Source organism: Eucyclogobius newberryi, unplaced genomic scaffold (assembly GCF_026437365.1).
Source record: "Eucyclogobius newberryi isolate DKJ021-1_F unplaced genomic scaffold, fEucNew1.0.hap1 SCAF_4, whole genome shotgun sequence".
NCBI lineage: Eukaryota > Metazoa > Chordata > Actinopteri > Gobiiformes > Gobiidae > Eucyclogobius > Eucyclogobius newberryi.
Window position 1 is genome coordinate 1,062,523 of NW_027316056.1, and position 18,175 is coordinate 1,080,697.

Genomic DNA, 18,175 nt, shown 5'->3' on the forward strand with positions numbered 1-18,175 from the left:
AGAACTACAGAGAACTACAGAGGACTACAGAGAACTACTGAGAACTACAGAGAACTACAGATGACTACAGATGACTACAGAGAACTACAGATGACTACAGAGAACTACAGATGACTACAGATGACTACAGAGAACTACAGATGACTACAGAGAACTACAGATGACTACAGCTGACTACAGAGAACTACAGATGACTACAGAGAACTACAGAGAACTACAGAGGACTACAGAGGACTACAGAGAACTACTGAGAACTACAGAGAACTACAGATGACTACAGAGAACTACAGAAAACTACATATGACTACAGATGACTACAGAGAACTACAGATGACTACAGATGACTACAGAGAACTACAGATGACTACAGATGACTACAGAGAACTACAGAGAACTACAGAGAACTACAGATGACTACAGATGACTACAGAGAACTACAGATGACTACAGATGACTACAGAGAACTACAGAGGACTACAGGTGACTACAGGTGACTACAGATGACTACAGATAACTACAGATAACTACAGATGACTACAGAGAACTACAGATAACTACAGAGAACTACAGAGGACTACAGAGAACTACTGAGAACTACAGAGAACTACAGATGACTACAGAGAACTACAGAGAACTACATATGACTACAGATGACTACAGAGAACTACAGATGACTACAGATGACTACAGAGAACTACAGATGACTACAGATGACTACAGAGAACTACAGAGAACTACAGAGAACTACAGATGACTACAGATGACTACAGAGAACTACAGATGACTACAGATGACTACAGAGAACTACAGAGGACTACAGGTGACTACAGGTGACTACAGATGACTACAGATGACTACAGATGACTACAGAGAACCACAGAGAACTACTTAGAACTACAGATGACTACAGAGAAGTACAGATGACTACAGAGAACTACAGGTGACTACAGGTGACTACAGAGGACTACAGAGAACTACAGAGAACTACAGATGACTACAGATGACTACAGAGGACTACAGAGGACTAAAGAGAACTACAGAGAACTACAGAGAACTACAGATGACTACAGATGACTACAGATGACTACAGAGAACTACAGAGAACTACAGATGATTACAGAGAACTACAGATGACTACAGCTGACTACAGAAAACTACAGATGACTACAGAGAACTACAGAGAACTACAGAGAACTACTGATAACTACAGATGACTACAGAGAACTACAGATGACTACAGAGAACTACAGAGAACTACAGAGAACTACAGAGAACTACAGAGGACTACAGAGAACTACAGAGGACTACAGATAACTACAGATGACTACAGAGAACTACAGATAACTACAGATAACTACAGATGACTACAGAGAACTACAGAGAACTACAGAGAACTACAGAGAACTACAGAGGACTACAGAGAACTACTGAGAACTACAGAGAACTACAGATGACTACAGATGACTACAGAGAACTACAGATGACTACAGAGAACTACAGATGACTACAGATGACTACAGAGAACTACAGATGACTACAGAGAACTACAGATGACTACAGCTGACTACAGAGAACTACAGATGACTACAGAGAACTACAGAGAACTACAGAGGACTACAGAGGACTACAGAGAACTACAGAGGACTACAGATAACTACAGATGACTACAGAGAACTACAGATAACTACAGATAACTACAGATAACTACAGATAACTACAGATAACTACAGATGACTACAGAGAACTACAGAGAACTACAGAGAACTAAAGAGAACTACAGATAACTACAGAGAACTACAGAGGACTACAGAGAACTACTGAGAACTACAGAGAACTACAGATGACTACAGAGAACTACATATGACTACAGATGACTACAGAGAACTACAGATGACTACAGATGACTACAGAGAACTACAGATGACTACAGATGACTACAGAGAACTACAGGTGACTACAGGTGACTACAGATGACTACAGATGACTACAGATGACTACAGAGAACTACAGAGAACTACTTAGAACTACAGATGACTACAGAGAAGTACAGATGACTACAGAGAACTACAGATGACTACAGATGACTACAGATGACTACAGAGAACTACAGAGAACTACAGATGACTACAGAGAACTACAGATGACTACAGATGACTACATAGAACTACAGATGACTACAGTGAACTACAGAGAACTACAGATGACTACAGATGACTACAGAGAACTACAGAGAACTACAGATGACTACAGAGAACTACAGATGACTATAGAGAACTACAGATGACAACAGATTACTACAGAGAACTACAGAGAACTACAAAGAACTACAGACAACTACAGATGACTACAGAGAACTACAGAGAACTACAGAGAACTACAGATGACTACAGAGAACTATAGATGAATACAGAGAACTACAGATGACTACAGAGAACTACAGATGACTACAGAGAACTACAGATGACTACAGAGAACTACAGAGAACTACAGATGACTACAGATCACTACAGAGAACTACAGAGAACTACAGATGACTACAGAGAACAACAGAGATCTACTGATAACTACAGATGACTACAGGGAACTACAGAGAACTACAGATGACTACAGATGACTAAAGAGAACTACAGAGAACTTCTGATAACTACAGATGACTACAGATGACTACAGAGAACTACAGATGACTACAGAGAACTACAGAGAACTACAGACGACTACAGAGAACTACAGAGATCTACTGATAACTACAGATGACTACAGATGACTACAGAGAACTACATATGACTACAGAGAACTACAGAGAACTACAGATGACTACAGAAAACTACAGAGAACTACAGAGGACTACAGAGAACTACAGAGAACTACAGATGACTACAGATAACTACAGATGACTACAGATGACTACAGATGACTACAGAGAACTACAGAGAACTACAGAGAACTACAGATAACTACAGAGGACTACAGAGAACTACTGAGAACTACAGATGACTACAGAGAACTACAGATGACTACAGATGACTACAGAGAACTACAGAGAACTACAGATGACTACAGATGACTACAGAGAACTACAGATGACTACAGATGACTACAGATGACTACAGATGACTACAGAGGACTACAGAGAACTACAGAGAACTACAGATGAATACAGATGACTACAGATGACTACAGAGGACTACAGAGAACTACAGATGACTACAGATGACTACAGAGAACTACAGATGACTACAGATGACTACAGATGACTACAGAGAACTACAGATGACTACAGATGACTACAGAGAACTACAGAGAACTACAGAGGACTACAGATGACTACAGATGACTACAGAGAACTACAGATGACTACAGAGAACTACAGAGAACTACAGAGAACTACAGACGACTACAGAGAACTACAGAGATCTACTGATAACTACAGATGACTACAGATGACTACAGAGAACTACATATGACTACAGAGAACTACAGAGAACTACAGATGACTACAGAAAACTACAGAGAACTACAGAGGACTACAGAGAACTACAGAGAACTACAGATGACTACAGATAACTACAGATGACTACAGATGACTACAGATGACTACAGAGAACTACAGAGAACTACAGAGAACTACAGATAACTACAGAGGACTACAGAGAACTACTGAGAACTACAGATGACTACAGAGAACTACAGATGACTACAGATGACTACAGAGAACTACAGAGAACTACAGATGACTACAGATGACTACAGAGAACTACAGATGACTACAGATGACTACAGATGACTACAGATGACTACAGAGGACTACAGAGAACTACAGAGAACTACAGATGAATACAGATGACTACAGATGACTACAGAGGACTACAGAGAACTACAGATGACTACAGATGACTACAGAGAACTACAGATGACTACAGATGACTACAGAGAACTACAGATGACTACAGATGACTACAGAGAACTACAGAGAACTACAGAGGACTACAGATGACTACAGATGACTACAGAGAACTACAGATGACTACAGAGAACTACAGAGAACTACAGATGACTACAGATGACTACAGAGAACTACAGATGACTACAGATGACTACAGAGAACTACAGAGAACTACAGATGACTACAGATGACTACAGAGAACTACAGATGACTACAGATGACTACAGAGAACTACAGATGACTACAGAGAACTACAGATGACTACAGATGACTACAGAGAACTACAGAGAACTACAGAGAACTACTGATAACTACAGATGACTACAGAGAACTACAGATGACCACAGAGAACTACAGAGGACTACAGATAACTACAGAGAACTACAGAGAACTACAGAGAACTACAGAGAACTACAGATAACTACAGATAACTACAGATGACTACAGAGAACTACAGAGAACTACAGAGAACTACAGAGAACTACAGAGGACTACAGAGAACTACTGAGAACTACAGATGACTACAGATGACTACAGAGAACTACAGAGAACTATGGATGACTACAGATGACTACAGAGAACTACAGAGAACTACAGATGACTACAGATGACTACAGAGAACTACAGATGACTACAGATGACTACAGATGACTACAGAGAACTACAGATGACTACAGAGAACTACAGATGACTACAGATGACTACAGAGAACTACAGAGAACTACAGATGACTACAGATGACTACAGAGAACTACAGATGACTACAGAGAACTACAGATGACTACAGAGAACTACAGATGACTACAACTGACTACAGAGAACTACAGATGACTACAGAGAACTACAGAGAACTACAGAGAACTACTGATAACTACAGATGACTACAGAGAACTACAGATGACTACAGAGAACTACAGAGAACTACAGAGAAATACAGAGGACTACAGATAACTACAGATGACTACAGATGACTACAGAGAACTACAGAGAACTACAGAGAACTACAGATAACTACAGATAACTACAGAGAACTACAGATAACTACAGAGAACTACAGAGAACTACAGAGGACTACAGAGAACTACTGAGAACTACAGATGACTACAGATGACTACAGATGACTACAGAGAACTACAGAGAACTACAGATGACTACAGAGGACTACAGATGACTACAGATGACTACAGAGAACTACAGATGACTACAGATGACTACAGAGAACTACAGATGACTACAGAGAACTACAGAGAACTACAGATGACTACAGATCACTACAGAGAACTACAGATGACTACAGAGGACTACAGATGACTACAGATGACTACAGAGAACTACAGATGACTACAGATGACTACAGAGAACTACAGATGACTACAGAGAACTACAGAGAACTACAGATGACTACAGATCACTACAGAGAACTACAGAGAACTTCTGATAACTACAGATGACTACAGATGACTACAGAGAACTACAGATGACTATAGAGAACTACAGATGACAACAGATGACTACAGAGAACTACAGAGAACTACAGATGACTACAGAGAACTACAGATGACTATAGAGAACTACAGATGACAACAGATGACTACAGAGAACTACAGAGAACTACAGAGAACTACAGATGACTACAGAGAACTACAGATGACTACAGAGAACTACAGATGACTACAGAGAACTACATATGACTACAGAGAACAACAGAGATCTACTGATAACTGCAGATGACTACAGGGAACTACAGAGAACTACAGATGACTACAGATGACTACAGAGAACTACAGAGAACTTCTGATAACTACAGATGACTACATATGACTACAGAGAACTACAGATGACTACAGAGAACTACAGACGACTACAGAGAACTACAGAGATCTACTGATAACTACAGATGACTACAGATGACTACAGATGACTACAGAGAACTACAGATGACTACAGAGAACTACAGAGAACTACAGAGATGTGGAAATGTTAGTTAGTACATTTTAAAGGTTTTTTAGATCTTGAGAAGTTTATTTTGTTATAAAGTCAAATATAATATTTTTCAGTTCCAAATACCTATTTAACAATATTTAACAATAGACTAAATGTTTATCTCTGTAGATCAGATCTGAAGTTGTAATGCTCATAAACTGAAGCAGTAAACAGAAACTGAAGCACAGTGTTGGTAAAATGACACTTGTTTTTCTTAATACATTTCAGTTGGAGAACAAACGTGTTTGTAATTTCTTTTTATTGATCCAGTAATTGCTTGAAAAACAGCGTAGGCTTTATAAGATAAGATAAGATAAGATAAGATATTCCTTTATTGTCCCACATGGGGAAATTCCATTGATGCAACGCAGGTAGATACAGAGATAGATACAGAAGAAAAGAACAAATAACTTATAGGAAGTTTGAAAAACACTCCCAGTAGAAGATCTCTTATAAAAATCTTAGGATGTCCGCCGGGATAACGTGACGATCTCCGGGTAAGACGACTGTTCTCCGCAGTTTCATGAGTTCCTCCTTTGTGTAAACGCGGTACGGCGCCGGCCGGGGGGGGCGCAGGGGGGCCGGGGGGGCTCGGAGCCAGGGCACATCGCGATGACACGAAAACACTCAATCCAGCCGAACAAAGTCAAAACAAGTTGAATTAAAGCGATTCCAGTGCGTGTCCCGATCATTCATGAAGGTCCTCTTTTATATAAACGTGTACCGGCGGCATACTGTACGTCAGGACGGCCGGAGGGCGCGGGGGGGCCGGGAGCTAGCTCAGAGCTAGCGCACATCACGACAAAAACACTCAATAATCCAGCCGAACAAAGTCAAAAACAAGTTAAATTAAAGCGATTCCAGCACGTGTTGTTCCCTATTGTACAAGTAAAGTAGAATTTTTTTTTTACAAAATACAAAAGATAAAGCACAATAAGTGTGAAAAAAGTGTGAGAAAAGAGCGGAGCGTTTACACCGGGCTGCCAGCTGGACCGGCGCCTTTGTGACGTTTTTATAAAGCTGTTTATTTCTTATATTTTTATTGTTTAATGTTTTATGTTATGTTTGGCCCGCGACCCAGCCTGAGCGTCCAAATTCGGCCCACGGCCCAAAATGAGTTTGACACCCCTGCTCTATAGCGACAGGCTGAAAAGATGACCAGTTTTGGGAAACAGGCTCCACAGAAACAGGTTTATCACACAAAAGGAGTGGGATTTGGTCTTTGATCATCTTGATCTTATCGATAAAGAACCTGAGGAATTCGTTGCTGTCGGCTTTGCAGAAAACAGGTGTAACTGTAGATGTAGGACATACAATAGAAATGATAGTGTCAAACAACACTTTGGGGTTTTTCTTGTTAGATGTAATTAGCTGGCAGAATAAATCAGATCTGGAACTTTCCATCATTTCATTGTAAGATGAACTCTGAGGTGTGACCTTTGACCTCAAGATTGGAGGTTTTCCACAGATGCTCAGTTTTCCGACATAGTCTCTTTAGATTTAGGATACCTTCATTTATCCAAGGACAAGCTTTTTTCTGTGTTGACAAAGTGGATTTTACTGGTGCCTGATCTAAAATGGATACACAGTGGCTGCTAAAGGAATTAATTAAACTGTCCACATCAAGACAATTCAGAACAAGTGAGGATCAAATACAGCAGAAAATTGGACGATCTGTATTTGCAGTGATAATGCGCCTCTGAGACCTGATGTTTGAGGCACAGGCTCAGGAGAAAAGTTCAATTCAAATAAAACACAGCTATGATCGCTCATATCCACACTGAGGTAAGCAACACTCAGGCCAAGTGAAAACACCAAGTCTAAAGCGTGTCCCTTTTGGTGAGTGGGACCAGAGACATGCTGCTCAAAGTTAAATGTTTCGGTCAAGGTTAAAAGATCCTTTGCAGGGCATGATGAGCCATCGACCCAAATGTTGAAATCCCCAAGAATTAAAACATTTTCCAGCTTTATAATAGAAGATAAACAGTCACTAAAGTCCTTTAAAAAGACCAGGACCAGGAGGCCGGTAGACTAAAACACAGTAAAAAGGACTTGAAGAACCAACCTTGATCATCTGTGATCAAAGGAAGTGAAAGTGTGTGAGTCGATGACTTTACACACGTGACGGTCCTGGGACACGACTGCCAGACCTCCTCCACGTGACGGTCCTGGGACACGACTGCCAGACCTCCTCCACCTGACGGTCCTGGGACACGACTGCCAGACCTCCTCCATGTGACGGTCCTGGGACACGACTGCCAGTCCTCCTCCACCTGACGGTCCTGGGACACGACTGCCAGACCTCCTCCACGTGACGGTCCTGGGACACGACTGCCAGACCTCCTCCACCTGACGGTCCTGGGACACGACTGCCAGACCTCCTCCATGTGACGGTCCTGGGACACGACTGCCAGACCTCCTCCGCCTGACGGTCCTGGGACACGACTGCCAGACCTCCTCCACGTGACGGTCCTGGGACACAACTGCCAGACCTCCTCCACGTCGACCAGGGCGAGGCATCGCAGAAACGGAGCAGCCAGGTGGGCAGAGTTCATTTAGATGAATAAACTCACCCTCTCTCTGCCATGTCTCCGTAAGACACATGAAATCAAGGTTTTGTCTCGTAAAAAGTTCATTCAAGGAAAACGCTTTGTTGGCAATTGAACGGGCATCAACAAGCCAAGCCGGACCGTGGATGACGTCACGTCCATCGGTTCAGCTGAGCGCAGCGGGACCTGTCGAAGGCACGCGTTACGTTCGCTTGATCCCCATCTGTTTCGCCGGTAAGCCGACGAAAACAAGGAAGCGGACGGTGGCGGTGGACCCCAGCGCCCACAACTCCAGCACCGCGGAGGCTCCAGGAAAACAGCCGCCACGTCCTGTGCAGGCTCCAGAACCGGTGCAGCTGCGATGGCCCGTGCAGGCTCCGGGAAAACAGCTGCGATGATCTATGCACTATCAGCTGTGATTGTGCTTCTAGTGAGCACGTAAAGTTAGCCAAAGAGCTGATGAAACTGGAAAATGATATTGGCAACATATATGTATGCCTCATTAAATGTGTTGTATTATAATAGTAAAAGTTTGAATAATATTGCAGTAAATGTACTGGGCTAAAACATAACAGCTGTACAATGTTCTTTTTGAAGATCTGGATTTGCCTTCAGCCCTTCTGCTGCTGTTGCTTCTTCAGGGGTTGCGGGTCCTTCTGCTGCACCCACAGGTTGTCATGATCTGTTGTGGTGTTAGAAGTTTTTCTGTCTTTTTCCTCTGCTCCTCTTGGTTTCCTCCTCCCTTCTTGTTCTTCCTCTGGTTACCGCCCCTTTTGTCTCTCTGCTCACTCAAAGCTGGACCTCATTTCTAATCACTGGGTGTAGTATATTAGTGTGTGTGTTCCTTTTGTTCGTTGCGAGTTTGTCTGTTATTGCCCCCTTAGCTCCAGCATTCTAGCGGTTTTCTGATCCTCTGGTTTGATTCTGATTCCTGCCTGACCGTCGTTGTTCCTGTTTGCCGTTATCGACCCTGGACCGCCTTGTGTTTCTCCTTCTGCCTGATCCCTGATATTGCTGTTAGCCCGTGTACCAAACCTGGAAAGTATTTTCGACTACGTCTCTTGCCTGCTCTCCAACTCAGCTGGATACTGGACCTGACCGTTGCCAGTAGCTTTTGTATTTTTCTGTCTTCTTAATTTGGATTAAAGACTGTTTAATTCTTCGCCTGTATTTGGCTCCGTTCTGCCGTCCGTGACACAGGTGTGTAAAAGCATTTGGTTGGATTGCAATTTGTTTTTTAGCCTGTGTTGGAGCCAGAGTCCTCCTGCTTTGAGAGGGAGGTGCTGGAGCCAGAGTCCTCCAGCTTTGAGAGGGAGGTGCTGGAGCCAGAGTCCTCCAGCTTTGAGAGGGAGGTGCTGGAGCCAGAGTCCTCCAGCTTTGAGAGGGAGGTGCTGGAGCCAGAGTCCTCCAGCTTTGAGAGGGAGGTGCTGGAGCCAGAGTCCTCCAGCTTTGAGAGGGAGGTGCTGGAGCCAGAGTCCTCCAGCTTTGAGAGGGAGGTGCTGGAGCCAGAGTCCTCCAGCTTTGAGAGGGAGGTGCTGGAGCCAGAGTCCTCCAGCTTTGAGAGGGAGGTCCTGGACCCAGAGTCCTCCAGCTTTGAGAGGGAGGTGCTGGAGCCAGACTCCTCAAGCTTTGAGAGGGAGGTGCTGGAGCCAGACTCCTCCAGCTTTGAGAGGGAGGTCCTGGAGCCAGAGTCCTCCTGCTTTGAGAGGGAGGTGCTGGCAGTGCTCTGGCACTGACCTTCTCCTCATGTTCCATCTGCTTCCTCTCCTGCAGAGGGTTCCAGCTCATTCAAAATAATGTGTAAAATTACAAACGTATAAGATAAGATAATCCTTTAATATCCACACAAGGGGAAATTTCGTTGTTGCAGTAGAAACAGGAGGAAAGGACCGATTATAGGAAGTTTCAGAAAAACACTCAATAGAACTCTTATGAACAAAAACAAAAAACTCTTAACAACTCCTCTCCTATCTTAATAGGGAATGGAGGGGGGGAAAAGTAAAATAGATAAGTGAAAATAAAAAGATAATAATAATAGAATAAAGTGAGGTAGAAATAGCGAGCATAAGACTAGGTAATACTAATAGTAAGTAAGTAAACAAAATAAAACAGTCTTATTTACTACTATTTATCAGTTGTGTGCACATGGATATGGCCTTAATTGCTTGTGAGTGACAGTAATTGCACATGAATATGACGGTATTGCACATGGTTAAATCAGTATTGCACATGTTCAGGGCAGTGTTTGTTATAAAGTCTGACAGCAGCAGGAAGGAAAGATCTGTGAAACCTCTCCTTCACACAGCGAGGGTGGATCAGTCTCTCACTGAAGCTGCTCTCCAGAGCGGAGAGAGTGTCCTGCAGGGGACAGAGTGTCCTGCAGGGGGTGAGACTCATGGTCCAGCATAGATGTGAATCTAGCCAGGACCCTCCTGTCCCCCACCTCCTGCACCGAGTCCAGAGCACAGCCCAGGACAGAGCTGGACTTCTTGATGACTTTGTCCAGCTTCTTCCTCTCCCTCTCTGTGATGCTGCTGCTCCAGCAGGCCACACCTACAGGAGCTGATGCCACCACAGTCGTAGAAGGTCTTCAGGAGTGGCCCTGTCACTCCAAAAGACCTGAGTCTCCTCAGGAGGTAGAGCCGACTCTGGCTCTTCCTGTACAGTGCGTCTGTGTTATGAGTCCAGTCCAGTTTGTGGTTCAGATGAACACCAGGTACTTGTATGAGTCACTCTCTCAATGTCCCGTCCCTGGATGTTCACTAGTGAGGGGGCAGTGGAGTGGCATCTCTTTGGTCTTCCCCGCGTTGATGAGGAGGTGGTTCCGCTGACACCAGTCCACAAAGTCCTGCTCGAGTCCCCTGTACTCCGCATCATCGTCGTGTATGATCAGTCCGATGATGGCAGAGTCGTCAGAGAACTTCTGCAGGACACAGCTGTCCGTGTCATGTCTGAGTTCTGCAGTGTAGAGGGTGAAGAGAAAGGGCGCGAGGACAGTGCCCTAGGGCGCCCTCACACTGCAGGTCCGAGTGTCAGACACACAGTTCCGGGCTCTCACAAACTGGGGTCGGTTCGTGAGGTAGTCCAGGATCCACTCAGCAGGTCATACTCCACACCAGCCGTCTCCAGCTTGTCCCTCAGGAGCAGCGGCTGGATGGTGTTGAAGGTGCTGGAGAGATCAAAGAACAGGATCCTCACAGAACTGCCAGGCTTCTCCAGGTGAGAGAGAGAGCGGTGCAGCAGGGAGATGACGGCGTCCTCCACTCCGATGTCAGGCCGGTATGCAAACTGCAGCGGGTCCATGGCTGAGCTCACGGTGGAGCGGAGGTGGTCCAGGACCAGCCGCTCCAGTGTCTTCATCAGGACATGAGAGCCACCGGCGTGAAGCTGTTGAGGTCTTTGGCGCGCTGTGTCTTGGGCACAGGTACCAGACAGGAGGTCTTCCAGTAAAAATTACTATATGAAAGTAGTACTTTTGATTTCAATCTGGAACCATTGGAGCATGAAGATTAGATAAATGAGCTGCATCTTCTGCAGGAGAGGAAAGACTCCTTTTTCCTTTCTGTGTCCCCCACTCTTCTCCAACTCCATGCCATGGTCCTTTTTGTTCCTGTTTTTTTTTATATTTATATATATATATATATATATATATATAATTATCTCATCTCTATCTCTATCTCTCAGACTGCTGCCCCCGCGACCCGGCCCCGGATAAAGCGGCAGAAGATGGATGGATGGAATTTATAATCTATTGATGGCCGCCAAAATACAAATTTTTACAACCCACATATGAAGCCTGCGTAAGTTAACCTGGAAGACCTAACTCAATATTCGTCGACCACCATGGCAGGGCACTTCTCCCCAGCTCATTCAACGCACTCAAGCGGGCGTCCGCCTGTCCGTCCGTGAGAGCCAGATCCCTCCTTCACCGGAACTCCTCCAGGTTTCTATATTTTTTTCCAAGGAGGTTTTTTAGTTTTTCCTGGCCGAGAAGGAGGGTCTAAAGACAGGGGACTCCCTCGTCATCGCCCCTCGCACCTGCTCCCCATCCTCAATCAACGCACTCAAGTCACTCCTCCCCGTAGCACGGCGCACCTCCCCGCTCCCAATCAGCGCACAGGCGGTCGCATTTAAGCCCTCAGGCAGATGGCTCGGCCGCTTCAAACCATACTGCGACCCACCACCTCCCCTGCTCCTCCTCTGAATTCTTCTCATCCTAATCATCCTCTACCTTCTCTCCATATCTACCACCACCAGTCTCCAGGCCCTGGGGGAGACATCTAATTCAATTAGATTATGGATGCCCATAATTGCTATGTCTTCCGCCGGGGTCTGAGCACCAAATAACCTTCGTAATGAAGCTTGCTAAACCATCTTTTCTGTGTTCTGTGTCTGAGTCTCTCCAGGGTGAAATGAGCTATATTAGAAGATACTTCTTTTTTTCAATAAAGCTAGGTCCAAAGTTACAGAGGCAGACAAAGGTACAATAGATCTAAATGATTATGCTTCTATTTACATCATTGTAGATCTGGAACAGAAACAAAAAAACGGGCGAAAACAGGACTTTAGAATTTCTATTGCATTATCACTCTTTTTATTATCAATCACAATAATCAATACAGTTATAATTTTAAAGATTATTTTCGCAACAAAACAAAGATAATTTTCTCATCTAAACAAATATGTCTATTGAATAATACGCTCCAATTACCAATAGTTTGTGATAAAATCTCAACTTTTCCTAACACACGTCTTACCTGTTTACTGTTTATGACGGACTCAACGGCATTCAAACTATCTTAGCTGTACTCGTTCTGTCCGTAAGAGTCCACAGAAAAACAATATCCACTTGTATTTTTCCTGAAGTAATCCCATTTGATTGTCCAGTAAACAGCGTTTTCTTCTGTGAAAAAATTTACAACTAACGCTTGTCCGGCGCATTTCCCTGTCCATAGCAAATGACCTGTTTGAGTTATAAGGATGGTGTTTGGCATTGATGTTTTCCTCACACTGTTAACTACAGAATGAGACAATCCATGTTTTTTTAGGTTCAGGGCTTCGGGTTCAACAGCCTCAGAAGAATTATTTGCGCTGCCATCGCGGCGATTTTACGTGTGACCGTTGTTTTCCGCTTTCTTAGTTTACGAAAACAGTGACGTATAACTTTTTGATTGACATATTATTCTAGCCAATGAGCCAAGCTTTCGAACAGTTTTAGGATTTTCCCAGATAGAGAGTTCTCTAGGCTTGTGCGCGAAAGCAGTGAAGAGGCAGTTTTTTCGGCGAGAGGCGACAAGATTTTACGCATCACGTTTTCTGATTTTAGGCTTTTGGACACACATTTTGTTGGATATATGTATTACTATACCAATTTAAAAAAATAATAATATAATATATATATATATATATATATATATATATATATATATATATATATATATAATTTTTTTTTTTTTTTTCACCTCTATATGGGAAATCCATGGGTAAACTCATGTTTACACATTTTCACATACAATGTTTTTAGCAGTTATAATTTGTGGTTATTTATTATCATTGAGGAGCTAAAATTGTATTAAAACAGTTTGGTACTGTTGGCACATATTTGGATAACAAATATACTTTTTGATACAAAAAGGTCAACGGCACCAAAATGCCTATTCCTAGAGATCTGAAACTGTACACAGTTGTGCACACTTCTGCTTGAGTTCTCAAATCGGCAAAAAATCGTCCATTACGCCTTTTAATAAGCAATGCCATTTGGGTATGTCCAACCATTGTGCACAAGGTGAAATAGTCGGATGTTAACCAAACATGACCAAATACAATCAACCGTTGAATCTTTTTACAAAAAACTTTTCACCAAAATATCAGGAAACAAAGAAGAAAAAAATCTTTTTGGACACTCAATTTACCAGCAATGACTAACGAGCATTGCTGGGCAGTACTGGGCAGGAAGCATGGTTCTACTTTTACCATAGCGGCGCAATCTGTGGTCGTGTTCAAAAGCCTGTTTATGTTCCGCTCTCTAGCATGAGCTTTTATGCTAAAGCAACTTAAAAACTAGTCTTTGTAGCTACCTAAATGTTAAACCTAAATTAACCTTTCAGTACCTAAAGTCTCTGGATGTTGTAGGACTGTATTGGCTGACACGTCTCTGCAACATCGCGTGGCCGTCGGGGACAGTGCCTCTGGACTGGCAAACCGGAGAGATGGTCCCTCCGTTCAAGAAGGGACTACAGAGGGATCACACTCCTCAGCCTCCCTGGTAAGGTATAGACCGTACCAGGGACCAGGTATAGACCTGGAGAGGAGAATCCAACCAAGAGTCAAACCACGGATTCAGGAGGAGCAGAGTGGCTTTCGTCCTGGTCGTGGAACCACTATAAAGAAAGATCTTGAATATTGATTCTTATCCCATATTTACATCTTAAGTCAAATAATTGAAACAAAACTAGCTCCCAATTTCAATCCCCAACCTGCTGTTTGATGAGAGGAATAAAATAATGTCAAGATTTGTATGGCAAGGCAAGACACCTCATCCGATTTAAAAAATCTACAATCATCAAACAAAAAAGGAGATGCGGGTCTGAAAAATTACTTTATTTCAGCTCAAATCAGAGCTGTCCTGATTTGATCCATGAGTATGAGTATGAGGCTCAATAGAAAAATATTTAGATAAATGTTGTGCCGGTGGTTCCTTTACAGGCCTTACTGGCAGGAAACGGATGGGTAACCCATTTGGAGGAAGTTGAGAATCTCTGGGCAAAAGCTGAGCTTACAATATGGAAAGAGCCAATCAAAACATACAAACTAAACATCATCCATCCATATATCCATCTTCTTCCACTTTTCCGGGGCCGGGTCACTGGGACAGTTGTCTAAGTAGGGACTCCCAGACACTTCCTACAGGGATGCTGAGGTGTTTCCAGGCCATCTGAAAGACATAGTCCCTCCAGTGTGCCCTGGGTCTTCCCTGGGGCCTCACAAAGTACAAACTTCCTTTGGCATTAAGGTGCAACATAGAACAATGAGTCTGTGTAATCCCTCTACACCTACTATAGTACAAGCTGGGAGTGATCTGGACACTACAACACAGAGCCCAGGAAGTGCCCACCAGCCATCTTTTGAGTCGGTCCTGGATATCTTTGTTGTAACACCTTTTCATTAGCAAGAAACAGCTGTCAAAAGGAGAGGGATGTATAGGACATACACGTTTCAAAAGACCTTTAGAAGATATTACCTTTTCATGATTCAAAAACAACTGTGACACTGACTGTTGTAAAACAAAGAAAAAGGAGTTTGCTAACCATCACATGACACAACAGCCCTTGGTTTTATGACTCATCCTTCCCCCTTTTGGGGCAACACCTCTGATAAAGAACACAGGAGACACCAAATGGTTCCAAGGACCTGACCCCTGTGGAGAAGTGGACTCTTCCACTGCAACAAAATTGTCTTTGTTCTGCTGGATGGAAAAAGTCTCAGAGCAAGGTCCTTAAATGACTATATGTCACATCTACATGAACTTAATGCTTAACATGTAACTAAATCATGTTTTAGTTTAGTTTGCCTTAAGAAGTATGTTTGAAATGTGTTTATGTCATATTTAATGTATTTGCTCATTACCTGCTAATGATGTGTGTTCATTCAATTGTCCAAATTAGAACAATAAGATTGAGTCTTAGAGAAGTTTATAAGTAACTCCCACGTTAAGCCACACCATACAGGTGAGATAAAAAGACCACCCACACTGTCTCTTGCTCTGAACATCTAACTGAAGACACATCAGGTCTCGCCTCATGCTGCGGCCTCTGTACAAAGGAGACATTAAAAATGGCTCCTGTAACACCCCATTACTAATGCATCATTTAGCATGGTTAAGAAAATACTGGAATTAAAAAGTAAGTTATAGGACTAAGAATATCACATGAAAAGCTTTGATATGTTGAAAGAATCCTTTGAAAGGACTTTTATAGATATTCCCAAACAAGTTATTATATATTAAGTAATATCGACCGTAGCCCTTTGAAAGCTTACATAAAGGAGAACTTTCATGCGCAGACAGAGGAACGCCGATATTCTGGGAATGAGCCAGAACGAGCTGTCCACGTCATGTGGAAATTAGACTGGTTGGTCGCCAACAATCCTCTATTAAACAATGAATCAGCTGTGTTCAGCTATGACCCCTTAATACACAATTTTCTGTTTTTGTGTCACACACACATGTGTATAATAGAGGTCCTCATTATTTAAGTGGTTTAGGTGATCTCATAATCTACCAATACATCAGGTTTACCAGGTCTCAGCTTCTGTCATAGTAAACTTGAAGTGAGATTCCTGGATTAAAAGAACATTTTTGCCACACATATTACCTTTCTAATTAAAGGGGGAAAAGGTGTCCCTGTAAACCAATCAGAGAGGTTTGGAAAAAAACAGCATGCATGTGTGTATGTGACAAAAATCAAAGTACCTGCTTATTGTGTTGGACAGGTCCTCAGGGGCCACATATGCTGCAGGAAACCAGCCCTGACTGAAGGACACAATCTTGTTAGTTTCATCATATATTTTGCACTCGTTCATCAGCTAGGCTCCTACCTCAGGCTGCTGTCAATGCGTCCATAAAGCCAGCCATTGCGTGGCTCGTCCACCAGCACTGTGATGAGCTCTCCCTTGCTGAAGGGCAGCAGTTTAGGGTTGGATGAGGATGGATGAGACACCACTGCTCTCATGATTCGGTCAACACTCAGCCCCAGAGACTCCCCCACTGAGCTAGAGCGTGCACGGGCTGGGACAGGAGAGGGCGCTAGAGAGGAAGGGCACAATAAGCATCTGATATATGTGATCGACCACGGGAAAAAACGCCACAAGTCGGCCCGGACCAAACCGAGATAAAGCCAAAATAAGATATTTTTTTCAAATGTGTGATTTTAGTTTTTTTGCAGAATGTGCTAGTTGAAGTTATGAACGAGCCCCTGTGTGCTTCAGATAACACTATTGGTTGTCTTAAACGTATACATTAAGCTGTTAAAAATGTGGAGTTTTTGGGTCTTTTTCCAGCGCTCCTGGGGGCGTCACCTTTTTCTAGCCAGCGCATGTTGATCTTTTTCCACCAATCAGCAGTGAACCACATGGCTACAGCTACTGTTCTCCTCGGAGACATTATTCACTTGTCCAGACTGTCTTCAGAGCTTACATTCCCTGGACTGCATTGCAACGGAACTGAGGTACTTTTACTCTAAAGTATTGCTTTAACGCTGTGTTTTAAGGTGGTTTCTTTAGCCTCGTGCCTCGGCACCGGAGCAGACACGGTCTCTCCACAACCGCATGTAGCAGACACGGAGCAATGCTAAGCTAACACACTGCTTCAGTGCACTCTACATCATAAATACGGGCTTGAATTTAATGTGACCACTTTCTGAATAATTAACATCACGTAGTCTCTTGAAACTAGCTGTTTTGGGACAGTATAATGTCTGTATCTTTGTATTTTTTACTGTTTTTACTGTTTTGTTTCCTCTTTCAGAATTGGCGCTCACAGCTGGATTTGATCAAAAACTATGCAGAAGTCCAGTGCATTACAGCTTCGACTTTGCACAGCAGGTACTATTTATTACACATCATTTACTTCACTTCACTTTATTAAATGTACAATAAAGTGCAAATGCAGAATAGCAATTATAGATTACTGTAGATATTATTA

The 18,175-nt window shown here is 43.0% G+C and overlaps 1 protein-coding gene across 1 annotated transcript in view; it reads right to left on the reverse strand.

The window, feature by feature from the left end:
* Positions 1-15,353: 15,353 nt before the first annotated feature.
* LOC140377305 (BAR/IMD domain-containing adapter protein 2-like 2) overlaps positions 15,354-18,175 on the reverse strand; it is a 70,981-nt gene continuing 68,159 nt past the window's right edge. The window contains exons 10-12 of the mRNA XM_072462674.1: positions 17,071-17,278; positions 16,946-17,005; positions 15,354-15,474 (exon numbers count right to left, since the gene is read on the reverse strand). Of these exons, the coding sequence (XP_072318775.1) occupies positions 15,354-15,474; positions 16,946-17,005; positions 17,071-17,278 (389 nt within the window). The remainder of the gene's footprint in view (positions 15,475-16,945; positions 17,006-17,070; positions 17,279-18,175) is intronic.